Source organism: Erpetoichthys calabaricus, chromosome 6 (genome assembly GCF_900747795.2).
Source record: "Erpetoichthys calabaricus chromosome 6, fErpCal1.3, whole genome shotgun sequence".
Taxonomy (NCBI): Eukaryota; Metazoa; Chordata; class Cladistia; order Polypteriformes; family Polypteridae; genus Erpetoichthys; species Erpetoichthys calabaricus.
This window is the reverse complement of record NC_041399.2, coordinates 53,021,766-53,037,528: the sequence shown is the minus strand read 5'-3', so window position 1 is coordinate 53,037,528 and position 15,763 is coordinate 53,021,766. Positions and strand designations below refer to the sequence as shown.

At 37.5% G+C, this 15,763-nt stretch overlaps 2 protein-coding genes across 5 annotated transcripts in view; one reads left to right on the top strand and one right to left on the bottom strand.

Moving 5' to 3' along the window:
- Positions 1-830: 830 nt before the first annotated feature.
- The window catches only part of trim55b (tripartite motif containing 55b), a 60,536-nt gene continuing 45,603 nt past the window's right edge, over positions 831-15,763 (bottom strand). For 2 of the 4 annotated variants that reach the window (XM_028803583.2, XM_028803582.2), the window contains one exon: positions 13,408-14,030. In XM_028803583.2, coding sequence (XP_028659416.1) covers positions 14,017-14,030 — 14 coding nt within the window. In that variant the 3' untranslated portion in view covers positions 13,408-14,016. Of the gene's footprint in view, positions 919-13,407; positions 14,031-15,763 lie in introns of those variants that run through there. The other 2 variants (XM_051929169.1, XM_051929168.1) reach the window with 2 other exon arrangements.
- On the top strand, positions 11,055-13,239 carry crhb (corticotropin releasing hormone b). Its single transcript, XM_028803584.2, has 2 exons — positions 11,055-12,039; positions 12,558-13,239. The coding sequence occupies exon 2, from the start codon at positions 12,578-12,580 to the stop codon at positions 13,052-13,054; it is 477 nt and encodes a 158-aa protein (XP_028659417.1). The 5' UTR covers positions 11,055-12,039; positions 12,558-12,577; the 3' UTR covers positions 13,055-13,239.

Here is a 15,763-nt window from a genome sequence, read left to right as displayed (position 1 = left end):
TAAGTAAGAGCTGACAACAAATTACAAGTTAGTTAGACTCCCTTGGTCACAAGAACCTGTCAAAGCCATTCCCAATTTGACAGAAATTCACAGAACAAGAGTTTTCAAATGCTTCTTAAACACATTAAGGGAGTCAGCAGATCAAATGGCGGTGGGCAGATCATTCCAATAGCTAGGAGCTACACAAGAAAAGTGTCAGATTGAGATTTGCTGCCACGCAGAGGTGGCATTGTCAGGCTCCATTCATCAGCAGACCTGAGTGGGTGAGAAGGAACATAGGACCACACAAGTGTCTCCATTTATATACTTGTTGGTGCTGACCTGTTGAACTCAATACATGTCACTACAGGACGCCAGTGTAGCGCTCATAGAAGAGGAAGTTAAAAGCTCTGGACCTCCAGAGTATGTCTGTGAACTACTGTGACACCAAATTTCATAAAACAAAATGGGACCAGCTTTATGGAATCCTACTGCAAACCTAGTTTAAAGCTATGTGAGATCTTTACGATAGTATTGTATGTATATGTATTTGTAATAATACAATTCATATTTATTAATGTTAATGTGAATTACCGTCTTGTTGGTTAAAAATAACTTTGGCTTCTATAAAAAACATTTTCTCCGTGGGTTATGTGATTTACACATACAAGTAGCCCCGAAATTTTAACTGATATTATAACAGTTGCTATAAATTGCACTTTTGTGCACTTATTCCGAAATTACAAGGAAAAAATCTTTTGTTTGTATCAATACTGAAGTGACATTTTTATTACATTTATTACTTTACATTCATTTGTCTATTCTAAAATTTATTGGTTTAATTACACAAGTCTCACCAAGTAATCTCCTTTCATGTATGTCCCCATGGTGACTTTTTCAGTTCATTTTTCAGATTGAATTAGGTTGATCAATTCCAGCCTATTGAGAGAGTAAAGATCATATTCATGAGTCACATAGCTACGTCCCTTTGTGTTAAATGAGTGTAAAGACAAATGAGAAGAAAAGATCAATTAGTAAGTATTGAAAACAAAAGAGTGGATTTTTGCACTGCTTCTGAATCCAGAATATCACTAAGAAGGCCAAGATGCTAAAAAAAAAAAAGAGTGTTTATTAGCTCAAAGGAAACACATGCGAGGGAAGAAAATAGGAGGGCAATACACCTGAAAAATAATAAACCTATTCATAACACACCAATAAATAAGTAAGTAACATAAAAACATTGTTTCATCACTGGGCTTGACTATACAGATCTGGAAACTCAGTCTGCTAGGTGGAGTGGCTCGCCACTCATCCATCTCAAAGTGCCATATATATGTGTCCTCTTTCCACCTTCCACCTCCTGTCTCTCTTCCCTGTTAGCCATTATTCCTCCCACAGGTCAAATGCTTGCCCTCATTTATATCCCATACACTCAACCACTCAATGGTATGGAGCTTCATTTCAATAAAAGCCTGAATCTTTTTCCAGAGTACAACTGACATCCATTACTACAGTTAGTTATGCTCTCAGGAAATTACTAAGACATCCTTCTGTGGTGATGGCAGGTAATCCTGTACCCCTGAACACCTATTCTCAATTAAAGTGTCACATACCCATGGGAGAACTCAACAGCTCTATAATACATCATTTTCTAAAGGGCCCCCTATACAAGGGTGGGAAAAAATAGGTTTACAGCTGTGAGTACATAAGGCCGGCAAGTGCATTGTGCCATTGTGACATTCTTTTGAGTTAATAAAGTTCATAAAGCTATTGAGTTAATCCAGCTATTGTAATAATTATAACCTGCATGTCTTTTACTATACAAACAACTATAAACCTACTTTTGTTCACCCCTGTATCTTGTATTTGACCACCTTGCTCCTACTTACCTATTTGGGTACATACCTGTGATTTATGTTATGGGTTGTGGTTCTGGACAAAAATAAAGGTTGTACTGAGCTACTAACTTTTCCTAATTGAGAGCAATAAGAAGAAGTTTGGTTTAAATTTGCCCTTGATGACAATTATCTGTTGCCATGCATGTGTGCTTGGGGGGCAGCTTAAGGGCTCTGGTGATGGTAGGTACCTACGAAAGCAGTGGTTTGCACTGTGTGCTTCTTCAGTTTTGAGAATATGACCAGCATTTCACCAACAGTTCAGACCTCCTTGAGTCAGTTCTGCATCGGACTCCCATCTGAAAAGATGTCAGCAGTATCTTTGTAAAAAGATTTTTTTTTTAATTACTTAATTATTTAATTAATTAGTCAGTCAGTCAGTTATTGTCCAACCTGCCATATCCTAACACAGAGGTCTGCTGGAGCCAATCCCAGCCAGCACAGGCTGCAAGGCAGGAATAAATCCAGCCCACCATAGGGCACCCACACACACACCAAGCACACACTAGGGACAATTTCGGATTGCCAATGCACCTAACCTGCATGTCTTAGGACTGTGGGAGGAAACTGGAGCACCCGGAGGAAACCCATGCAGACACGGGGAGAACATGCAAACTCCATGCAGGGAGGACTTGGGAAGCGAACCCGGGTCTCCTAACTGTGAGGCAGCAGCACTACCATTGTGCCACCGTGCTGCCTATTCATTAATTAATTAATTAATTAAATTTAGTTTCATTATACATGGTCACAGACTTTCCCCAAACCTTTTTCTCTTCCTACTTCTTGTTTTACATTATCTAAACTGATTCATCTTTCTTTAACTAAATAACTAAGAATTAATGACTTAACAAAAAAATAAACTTACAAAACTAAAAAAGACAAAAAGAAACAATCTCTACTATTACACAATTTCTTAAATCATAAATTCTATCATATACAAAATAAACAACAAAACTGAGAGACAATGAAATTAAAGAAATAAGACAATAAATAATTGAAACACTTAAACACTCAAAAATTCTCTGATTGGCTTCACTAAAAACACAAAGTGATGGAGCCCAAAAACAAAACAATCATTTACAACTAAAAAACAGAACACCTCAACTATAAATGAAGCTACAACAGAAGCACAGGGCAGACCTTAAAACTTAGCAAAAGAACACAAATCTGAAAAACAAGAATTCCGAAAACCAACAAAGCCAAATTGCAAGTGGAGCCACTTAAAAACCTTGGAAACAAAGATTTTGATTTTATGTAATTTTCTGAAAAGATATAATGTGGTCATTTATTAACATTTGTTTTTAAAGTTGCATTTTAAGATTTTGGCACTAAAGGAGCAAATAAAGCAATAAAGCGGATACTTGATGAAAGAATGTTGAGGTGTACACTGGAAAGCCAGACTGAGACTATGGAGTGCCTTTTTTCTCTTTGTTATTCTGTTTTTTTCTTGGAATGAGTTACTCCTCTGTACTCCCAAAGATCAATCTTCTTTATGATTCTCTTGGGGATTTTATATTGGACGTATTCATACCGTTGCCAGAGAACACTCAAGAAAGTTGGTTTAGGTAGTAATGAGTGAAATGATTTGTGCATAACTGAATTCACAGTAATATTTGGTGTTATATTTGGAAAAAAAATGGAATATAAGAACATAAGACTTTTGACAAACAAGAGGAAACCATTCAGCCCATCAAGCCCATCTGTTTAGCTCATAGCTAAGCTGTTCCAATATATCATGCAGATTCTTTTTAAAGGTTGTCAAGGTTTCTGCTACAACTATGTATCTCAGTAGTTTGATCCAGAGTCCCATAACTCTTTGTGTAAAAAAGTAATTTCTGTCTTCAGTCCTAAATACACTTTCTCTTAATGTCCACTGATGTCCTCGAGTATGTGATTCACCCTTAATCTGAAAGAATGTTGCTGGATCTGCTTTAAATGCCTTTGAGGATTTTGAAGACCTGGATTGGGTCCCCACGCAGTCTCCTCTGCTCGTGACTAAACAGGTTTAATTCTCTGAGTCTGTCAGAGTAGGACGTGTCCTTTAGTCCTGGGATGCACTTGGCCGCTGTCTTCTGCAGGCTTACTAGTGCATCATATAGTTTTGAAAACTTTGAGTATAACTTACCTTCATTTAAATTCAACAGATTTTATGCTCTAACCTAACATTTTACTTGCCTTTTTAATTTCTTCTGTGTCGATGAAAACATGTGTGTCAACATCCACCCCTAAATCCTGTTCAGTGTTTGCTGTCATACAGAAGAAATCTGTGCTTTTGGCACAAGAAGAAAGGTGTTTAGTCCTGTCTGGAAGTGTTTAAATGCATGAATTCTGTATGCCTCTACCTATCATTTAGTATTATAAGACCTCTAGTGAAAACAAAATCACCAGACTAATGTCCTCTCACTGGTAGACATTTTCTGGTGTTGCCAGACATGTTCTGGTAGTATAATCTCCACTTTGACAATTATATTGACAGTCTTAGAGACCCACATCCTAAAGATGTATCAGAGACTGACTTTCTGCATACATGTCCTCAACCTCTTCTGCAGTAATCAAGAAAGTTGCAGGATAGTGGTAGGTAGTGCCGTTTCTTCAACTGAGAGGGGAATGGATGTTGGATCCCCATGTAGTGAGATTTTCCTGAGAAGGTAACACATTAGTGTGTGGCAAATATGCAGCATGTCACATTTTAAGAAAATGTGCTGTGCTCCTCCTTGATGAATGAGTGGCATAAACAGAATTGATTTTTCAAATTACATTCAGCAGAAAATGACATTTGGAAATATGCAAGTGTAAATGAGAATTTAGAGAACAATGTTTCCTGTTTTAATGCAAAAAACTTTAAAACCCCCCCAAAAACTGTTTTTAGTGAGTTTTGCGCTGCACAATTGTGAAATCGCCTGCAAAACGAATTTTAGTGTCAGTTTCACAATACTGTATGCAAATTGAAACTTGTTTGTTTCACTCATAACTAGCTGTAGGTCAAGCCAATGACACTTATAGAAGTCTGATTTAAGAAGGGCTTTATGCTAAAGCTCCTCTGAAGAGATGGAGTCAAGTGTTTAACCTTATACTGCTTCTGTTTTCCCAGCCGACACTGAAGTGTCCTCAAAATCCCGATTGATTGTTGTTTGATTTACTATATTAATTCCCGAGGGGGAATTGTCTTCTCACATGACCGCTGTGGATCACACATTGTACAGTGGAGCAATTTTCAGGTTAAGAGGTTTGATCAAGGGCCCAATGGAGTAGGATCACGTCTGGCAGTAACAGGATTTGAACTGGCAACCTTACAGAGACCAGCGCAGATCCTTAGGCTCAGAGCCACCACTCCACCTTATACTGAAATATCGCATCTTTAAAAGAAAAGCTTAAAGACTTAGCTCAGATGAAAAGTTTACATTTTATATTTTTCAACCATCACAACTCTGCCGACTGATTTCAGAAAAGGTGTTTCCTTAAATTCTGACAAATAATTTCAAACCACATTACCACAAATAGCTGTCTAACAGTTTGCTATGTTGCATTCCTAATGTGCTGCATTATTGACTAGGGCCGTATGTGTACTGATTTACTGTACTTGATTGGTTTTATTTTAGTCTTAACTATAATACTTTTCTTTTTTTCTGTAAAGTAATTGTAACACTCACTGCAAGTGTGAAATTTTGTTATAACTGTGTATGCTTTCCATAAATGTGTTATTTAAATATAAAATATTGTATATCTCCCATTTTTTAAGGTTGGTTCCTGTCTTGTGTGTAATATACTATATGCACACTCTCTTCTGGGTTCTGGGTCAGCCAGCTGCTGTGCTTCCACCATGGATATCAAAACAGAGTAGCTATGGCGTTTTTCATCTGATCGCTTCAAGATGTGCCCCGACTGATGGTAAACAATGTAAATTGCATTATTCAAACATTGTGCCAAATGTCAGGAGCTGAAAAGGAGAAGGACTTCAAACTATATGTTTCAAGCTACATCCACAATTTTGAAGGTGTCACACACATGCATTTGGGAGACAGTTGAAGGGCCTAAATGATAGTAATTCCACGCCAGACCCTGGGGCAGTGGGGTGCGCTGACTGTCTTTCTCAATCTCTTGCAGACCATCCACAGGAAATCCTGCAGGGTACCAGAGCCACTGATGATGTCACTTCTGGTTCTGTCGCCAACGATGACGTCACTTTCAGGCCATGACAACATCACTTCTGTTTCCGGTGCCAATGATGATGTCACTTCCAGTCCTGAAGACCTCAAAGAGCCATGTAAAGAGCAGAGAATCCATCCATAGTGGTACTCGCCACCATTGTTACAATGCATAATAACATGAGTCTGCTGGACATCTTACCTTGTAAAAAAGCAAATACCTCTGTATGAGCCAGAAAAACGGTGAATGCCAAACCGCTGCTTCATTGTAAGGGTCTCAATTTGTTTTCTCAGGTTGAGGATCTCCTCCCTGAGAGTCATTATTTATTAAGTGCCAGGTCAACAATTGCCTGATCCGGAGACAAAATTTAGTTGTTTCCCTTGAGGATTTTATCAACCTCCTCTTTGCCCGGTATGTCATCCTCAGTCAGTCACTTTCTCCTCTCCCAAACCCCCAGTCTTGAATGTGGAATGGAGAAATTGTGCAACTCAAACAATACAGAAACCGTTCCCTTCTTCAACAGTCACCGCCTGACCTCAGACCCTGGTTCGTGAAAATCCTTTTTTATAAAATGCCGGTCTCAAACTTGGTAACTGTAAAGCTCTCTCTCTGGATAACAATGATCCATTTAAATTGGGTTTCTGCATCAGAGGGGAAATGTATGAAAACATTGTGCTTACTGGAAGTTTGACATAAAGGTACACAAAAATGTCCAGCTGTAGGGCTATCTGTTCGCTGAAACTTAAACTTCTTTGTCTTTTGCCACTAAACAAAAATCACAGCTTTAGTGCAGACAACGGAAGTGACTGAGCTGGCTAAGATTTCACTGGAGGTACGTCAGCACTAATGTGTACATATAGTGTATTGGGATGAATTGGATTTAATTAGATTGAAAACAAATAGAAAACTGCATAGACATTATATAACATACAATAACTGCTCTCTTAATAATCTACGTAATCCTTTCCCCAAACACCTTCATCTATATGTACCAATAGTTTACATTTTCATGCCAGTCATGCTCCCCTTCACAAGAGTGAGATTTCCTTACACTTTCATTGTGGATTCTAGATCCAAATGTCTTCATTGTGTGTGGCATTTTTTCAATCCTGCTGCAGCCTCTTATGAGAAGATGTGTATAAATCTCTATTTATTTAACTACTCCAACTCACAGGATATATACAGTGTATTATGTATTAACTTACTTTTGCATTCAGAACATTGTGTATCATCATTTTACCTGCAGTTGATTACTTCAGTACAGTAGGCTCTGATCATAACATAAGCACTAAATGTGATTACTTCAGACATCAATCTATCAGGAAGATCCACTTCACAGTGTGAGGTCAGATAACTGACCTAAGAGTAGAAATGGCAAGTATTTTATGCTGAATGATATGCTAGATCAGAATCATTCTTGTAATGCAATTTTCAGTTTATTAGTGTTAGGATTTAATCCCTGGCTCATTTAAATTGTTGTCTGATGCGTTATTCTTATGTTTACTTATGTTTTTTTATATATGTTCGATATTACATATTGAATATCGTTTTCTTCATTTATGTTATGTTTTTGTGTTTAGTTATGTTCCCTATCCCCTTAAAACTGAGTTTCAGGACTGAGGCCACCACAACACATAGCTGGAGGACCATCGTCTGTCCTTAACACCTCAGGCAGAAGGTCAGGTTTTTCAGATTGGCATTGCATTTTTATTGTTATTGTTTTGTAGATTTTTCTGGATTTTGACCTTTTTTTGCTCTGTTTTTTGATTGCTGACTTTTGGTCTGTGGATTTGCCTGTATCAATTAGGTTTTATTTTTTACAGTGGAAAATCCATTTATGATGTAATTTTTAAAATATCTTTTTGTTTCAAAGTTGTTCATTTTTCTAATTATTATGCAGTGGCATTTTATTTATTGATGGGTGCAGCTATTTTTGAATTTCAGTGTGTCCCATTGATATAATGATGTATCCCATGATCCTCTAGGAACATGCAACTTCAGACATCATCAGTGCTTATTGCTTGGCTTTGTCATGAATTCAGTTAGAAATTAATTACTTTTAGAAGAAATACAGTTTTCTCACCTAAAATAAAGTCTCTCCCTTAAGATTTTTACTATGGATAAACTTTTGGCATATATAATATCTTCATGGGAAGCCATTATCAAGAATGAACAATTATTTTGTCTTTGTTTTAATTTTGCAAAGGTACCATTTGAGGTATTGACTCTATGTGTAACCTTCGGTGGTAAGGGGCTTCCCCCGAAAGTCACATTAGACTCATCATCTCTACAACAATATAAATACTGGCCATTTTGACTACTCGTTTGTTCAACTTTGTGGATTCAAGAGACATTAAAAGAATGCTTTTCTCAAGTTTATTTTGGTTTTCACCTTGCTAGTTTTCTGACTTTGGTTCTTGCCTTCTCCCCCATATTTCGATAAACAGATCTCACGATCTAAGGACTTACTGCGTGTGTTTATTTGTCTTTTTCTGCTCTGTTTCTTCTCAGTCTGGACATCCTTGCAGTAGGATCTATCTATCTATCTATCTATCTATCTATCTATCTATCTATCTATCTATCTATCTATCTATCTATCTATCTATCTATCTATCTATCTATCTATCTATCTATCTATCTATCTATCTATCTATCTATCTGTCTGTCTGTCTGTCTGTCTGTCTGTCTGTCTGTCTGTCTGTCTGTCTGTCTGTCTGTCACAATGTGTCTTATGTGATATATATTAAGGCCTTAGTTCACTATGGTCTTTCTTACCTGTAATAAAAAATACTGTTCCTTCCTTAAAAATGAAATAGAAAATGAATTCAGGAAAGAACATTTAAAATCTTTTTGGTGAAAAACTATAGCATATATCACCATACGTCAAAGTGACAGGTGGGTTGCTGAATCAGTGTTATCACATGTTTACATTTTCATGTTATAGTTTATGTCTGATAAAAGAAAGGTTTAGGTCAAATGTTGATATATTTTACATTTAATGTTTACTATTGTTTTGTTGTATACAGACCTAGGTGACACAATTTTCCCCGTTATACTCTTTTTTTTATAGACTTTACCAGAATATCTCAAATCCCATACTCTTGCTGAACTGTCAGGTGCACTAAACCCTCAAACCCTCCTCGACATTTACATCTATAACATCAGACAACTAGATAGAGTAAAAGAACAGGCAGAGTTTAGTGACACATTTAATTATGTTTCTTTGATAATAGGCCCATATTATAAGGAAGCAGAGTACAATGTGAATGCTGGTCACAAACCAAACCATACGGCCTGATAATACTAAATGTGTAGTTTCAGGCAGCAGATAAACTTGTAGTTTCATTGTGTTTCTTCTGGTCAGTTCTCTCCAGGTCATCATCTTGTCTGCTCTCTTCAGGATGGAAAATGGCAGAGGGAACATGGCTCCCCCTGTAGCTCCTGACACACACACACACACACACACGCACACACACACACACACACACACACACCTCCTTCCTGGGTCATTCAACAATGAAACAACTCAGGCAGCCTGAACATTCCCAGTCCAGCGTTTTTGTAGATTCAAATAAATAAGAAAGGAAGGAATGCAATTAAGTCATAAAACTTGCCCAGGTGCTGCTTTCCTTTTCAATCGAACTCTGGGGGTAGAAAGCTGGTTTGTCAAGCATCCTGACTCTGTGACATTACAAATAAAGACATACAGAACATTTAACAACAGATATGCTACATATTATTCATTTTAAACTCCACCACACCTTTTTTTAAATGAATGCAGCAGTCTCTGTAATTTAATAATCATACACAGTGTGTGAATATTTACATTATCTTTCCCTAAGTGACAAAGATTTTTACAAGCAATTTTCAAGGATAAAACAAAGATACAGACTAACATTTTTCTATATTTAATTAGGGACACATACTCAAAGTTTGAGTTAAGATTTTGCAACATTTATTTTTGACCATGATTTCCGGTTTGCATTTTGGGTTTGGCATGCATTTTTAAACAATATAGATATCACTATAAAATAATAAAGTCTACCTATCTTACCCTTTTGTGCTGGTTGACAACATGCTTCAAACATACAAAACCATGAAGTGCAACATGTCACCGAAGATTCTGTTTCTGCATTCACACCTGGACTTCTTCCCTGGTAATCTTGGTGCAGTCAGTGATGAACATGGTGAAAGATTTCAGTAGGAAACTGTAATGATGGAAAAGCGTTATCAGGGCAAGTGGAATCCATTAATGTTGGCCATTTTCCAGGAAGCAATACATTTGAAAAAAATGTTGCTCAGTGTAACTTATTTGCCACTAAAAACCTGTTTAACTGTATTAAACGTATTGCCATATGAAGTATATGTGAGAATTCCTCTCATTTTTTATTTTCTTTATGTTATCAATATCTTGCTTATCCATATTACCCTGTACAGTTGTTTACAGGCATGTCTAGCACCATTCTAATCAGAGTTCAGATATAAACACTGCAGGCCATCCTCATGGTCAGAATACATAAATACCCTCAAAAGATGAGATGCTTGTTTTGTGCATAGAAAAAGATTACTGAGTTCAGTTTCATAGTTTACTTATGTAACTCTCACCATTGGAAATATTTGATGTTTTAATTTACATTTTCCCTGCAAATAATGAGGTAGTTCAAAACAGACTTTTTCCATTGTTTTAATTGTAATTACAAAATATTCAGTATTCTTTTTTATCTACTTCAGACAAAACTATATAATCTATAAAGAAGACAAAATTAGTCAACAGAGCCCACAGCCTGACTAATTAATTGATTAGAATGTACAAAAGTACTCAAATCAGTTCAATTACATTTTACGTTTGTTGTTATAAATGCTTTCGTTTATTTTCTGAGACTAACAGACTTTGATAGTTTTGATATAATTCAAATGAGACAAAATGAGTGAAATATTTTAACTAGCGAGGATGACTATTATTATTAATAATAATAATAATAATAATCTGATATTTAAATCCAAAAAGCTGGTTGAAATATAACAATAAAAACAATAACACATCCCGAGGACATCCTCTCCTGTATGCATAACTTGATAGAATTTCTAAAGTGTTATCCCCCTGCCACTTTAACAAAATGAGCGTCAATGGCATTATAATTAATGAAGCGTTCCGTGTTTTTTAATGTAAAGTTCATCATAAGAGCACTATAGTCATTTATTAACTAATACATTTATTTGAATAAGCTATAGTAGCGTGTGCATTAAAGCAGCGTTACGTGACACAGCTTCCGTAGATTTAATGCATATTTCCGCATGTAACCCCTTTTATGTTAATTAATGTTGATGTTGCCCTCTAGTTTCTGACTTTATATTTCCACTGTAAGTCACTGAAAGATTGCTTGCAACAGAAGACGTTTAACTCGTTTTGGTTACGTAAGACAAAAGTTACAACACCAATGTTCAATGTTCAGCACCAGGGACAGCGGTAGACAATGAATCTGGTTAATTTGTGAAAGTTATTAATTGGATCCAGAAATGAATTCGAGGCAGTAAAATCAAAGTACAGAAATGACAAACCGCTACGAGGCGTAACAAACCCGCGCCGGTTTTAGCCAGCTGTTGTGTGATAAAAAGGAAAAAGGTGCCGGTTCTCGTGCTTTTCAATGGAGAGGGTCGATCTCTGTGACGGATTTGTTACAGTTTATGTTGCGTCATTCTACCACATTAAAGGTATTTGCAAACAATTGGACAGTGGCTACACTTGACACTGGCTAACTCTGCCCAGCACCTTTTTAAATGGATTCTTCATTCAGGTGTCTACTCATTCAAGTGTCTACGCAGGCGCGAGCTCTGAGCTCATAGCGTGACTCTAATCGCAGATCTCGAGCTATAAAACCCAAATTCCTATCTTTATTTGTAAAATTCGATATAGAGATCTCTTGTGATCCAAGAAGCAAATCAAGCAGGAGGACACTGCTCTTTTACTGGGCTCCTCTTTCCACTGAGACATTTACCGACTTGACTTACTCTGCCTAAGGTAAGACATTTTTTTCGGCTTTCTAATATATATAGAAGTGGAATGTGATTGATAGATTGCAGATCATATTCTAGTTTAAAAGGAGATGTTTTTCTACTGTTTTTTTTACTATAGAACTTTTCTTTTTTTAGTAGTAAAGTACATTTTGCAGCGTGCATTTACAGAGCGGCTGTAGGCGCTGTTAAACAAATATGATTTGCTAAAACAATTCTGTTGCTGGGACGCAGCGTTCCCTTCGCTGAATACAAACCACATAGAATATGAACAAAAAAAGTTTATGGGAAAACAGCGCATTGCCAGACTCCAAGGAGCTGAATTACTTGACGATTATGATTACTTACTGTTAAAAGGGGTTGGAAACCTTTAAAATAATCTCTCGCGGAATGGGATTGCAAATTGGTTCACTTACAGTCAACAAAAAACACGGAAAAGTAGCCTCGTTTGAATAATTAGATACATGATAAAAAAATGAACTGGTAGATAGACTCTTTATTTACTTCTTACTATTATTTTTTTAGGTTCTTGGAGGATTTTGGACATGAAGCTGCATTTGCTCGTTTGCACCGCTGCCCTGCTAGTTGCGTTTCTACCACGTCGTCAATGTCGACCAGCCGAGAGTGGCGGAGCAGCTCAGACCGGCGTCGATCCTCAAACAGATCTCCAGCAGCAGTCTCTTCCAGTACTGGTGCGAATGGGAGAGGAGTACTTCATTCGGCTTGGAAATGCGCATCTGTCCTTATCAAATGTGCCTCCCGACACGCTGTCCAGAGCTCTGCAGGTTCAACTTACTCAGCGGCTTTTGCAAGGTAAAATTGGCAACGTCAGCCGGCTGGTGAAACACTATGCTGACCAGACAGACGGCTCAATACAGAAGGGGAAGCGTTCTGAGGAGCCCCCCATTTCACTGGACCTGACCTTCCATCTCCTCCGAGAGGTTCTGGAAATGGCTCGAGCTGAGCAACTGGCCCAACAGGCGCACAACAACAGGAAAATGATGGAGGTCATCGGAAAGTGATCTTCCGCCAAACCCGAGTGAAGGCTAACCTAAAACACGCAGTATTATGTATCATAGTGCTACCTTTACATTATTTGTTTATTTTTATAGCTTTAAACCTCCAGCTGAAGAAACAGAAACAGGAAATGTATTTCGCTTGATGGTAATCGAATCGTATCAGAAACGCGAGGCAGTTGAAGCATAAGTCATCTTTAATTTGTATAACTATTGTACCAGTGATAATACAAAACAATAACATTGACGCAAAGATCTTAATTCTTTTCGTAACAATAGAAATTCATATTAGGTTGATATGAAATCCACAAAATTCCGGTTGCTGTATTCAGAAAAAAAATGGATAATAAATCGTGAAATCAATTTCACTGTACTTTGTTTAATAATAAACATAATATGAGCAATCCGGCATTTTTGTTGTTTAACAGAATGTCTAATATTTATATTTTTAATAAAACTTTCAACGCTATGTTTACATTCGAGTGTGAAGATCTTGTTATTTTTAATGTTAGCATCATTTTACTATGATCTTTGTCAGGGTAAGCGCGAGATGACTTCCCCTTACAATGCAGTTAAATCCCAGGGGAGTGTAAAGAAACAAGCAATGCTAAAACAAGAAACTGACAGTAACCCGCTTTGGAGAATTAGAAAAAAAAAGTTCGCAAGGCTGCTTATGAATCAACCCAAGCAGCACTCAACTTAAATAAGTACACCAGCAACCTGGAATCCTTCCTAAAAGTTTTAGAATGGCTTCTTCTTCTTCATCATCATCATCATCTTCTTCTTTCCAAGTCTTCACGTGCTCTTTTCTTGGCCCAGTTTGAACGAAACAACCCCGGTCTTGTTCAGCTTCGAAGACTCATTACTCAGTAAGAGAATTGAGCCAGGAAAAGGAGAAAACATGTCGAGGTCCCTCGCCGGCTTTGGCGTCTGCGTTTGGTTGAGTTTCATTTTGTTGAGAAGATGCTTCACCGGAGCCAGGCTGCGCAGAAATGAAAAAGAGAAAAGAGGAAAATCATAAAAGCTTCATGTTGAGACCGCAATGTTTTAGTCCTAGCAGACAGTAAGTGCCCACGCTGTACCTGCACAGCCCAGTAAATGTAACTCTGCAGGGTTCTCCGTTTATTGGGTAGTCACTTCTGAAGGCATAGGCAATTCCAAATACAGTGAGTGTTACAGATTGGTCACTGATGTAGTTGCATTTTTATAAGCGTGAAAGCTGAGATTTTAAGTGCACCCCCGATAATCAGGTTTAGAGATCAGGCACGTATCATTTGACAGAGTCGTTTGGGTCTACCAGAAATATATTCAGGGCAGTTTTGTTTAGTTCTGGTCATTGAGAGTCCATCCGCTTTTGAACAACTTAAATCAGTTTCAGTTTGACGTCGGATCTGAAATTTTGCAGGTTGGCACATCGTGCCGAGCAGGATTGAGTCTTGGACGGGATGCCTGGCCGCCGCTGAGCATATTCACTGTCATGGCAGTGACCTAACTTTGGGAGAAATTCCTCTGATAAAAGCTCATGCAGACACTAGGATAACTTACAAAAGCCCAGTGAAACTTGGACTGTGACACAATTCAAACTGGCCAGTTTTCCTGAAACTTACCTTTTTAAAGTCTTTGTTTAATATTAGCTATTAGGGAATTCGTTTTCGGCCAGTTTTCTGCAGATGCTTAAAATTCGTCTACCAGCATCTAATAAAATAGTAAGTTTATTGGTTCGGCAGTAATGAGTTTGTTTTTATGTGAGACTGTGACTGCTGACAAGAGATAAACAGCTTGATAGATAGATAGATAGAGAGATAGATTAGTATTTTAGAATGGAGCATTAGAAATGACGTATTCTGAACTACTGTGGAACAAGAAGGCACAGTGATAAAGTGTTTAGCACTGTTTTAACATGGATCAAACATATCATGGGTGCAGGTTGTTGTCTGTGTAGAGTTTGTATGTTCTCCCTGTGTATATAAGGGTTTCCTCCATGTACTCTGGTTTCCTGCAGACATGCAGGTTCGATTAGATTAGGTGGATCGGCATTGCTAAACTGGCAGAGGGGTGTCTGTGTGCAATGGTCTGATGCCCTGCCCTGTTAATGCTTGTTGGGACAGGCTGCCTGATTTGGATGGGAAACGGATGGATGGATATAATTTGTAGAAGAGCAAGTTTAGAGAAATGTGATGTCACAGTGGGTGCAAATGTTTGTTTAAACCAGTTGAGATTAATTCTTTCTTTTAACTGAATTTCACATGTGATAAGAAGGCTTGTCCCAATTTGCAACATTAGGTTTTATTAATTGTGTGAAGTCTTTGTGAAATTCAGACTGTCATTGTGTTAAACACGAGTATTAACTTGTCTCTGTTATCTTATTGTTTTTTTTTTTGTCTCTTGTTTATTGTGATTCTAAACTCCTACATCTTTTTATTAAAAATAACCACTGAAGTGCAAATAATAAATATCATTAACTAACAAGAGTATCTGATACTATTTGGATATACATGAGCTCATCACAGCAAGATGTTTCAATTCAACACTTAAGAAGAAATAATGGACACAAATAATACCGAAATTCAGGACTGCTGCCACTTTGTTCCAGATAGGAAGGGCTTTATGACAAAAGAGAATGAGACAAATAATTCCATCCATTTTCCAACCCGCTGAATCCGAACACAGGGGTCTGCTGGAGCCAATCCCAGCCAACACAGGACAGGAACCAAT

Excerpts from the sequence above, each read along its gene's own strand:
- crhb (XM_028803584.2), top strand. The coding sequence starts at position 12,578 with ATGAAGCTGCATTTGCTCGTTTGCACCGCTGCCCTGCTAGTTGCGTTT.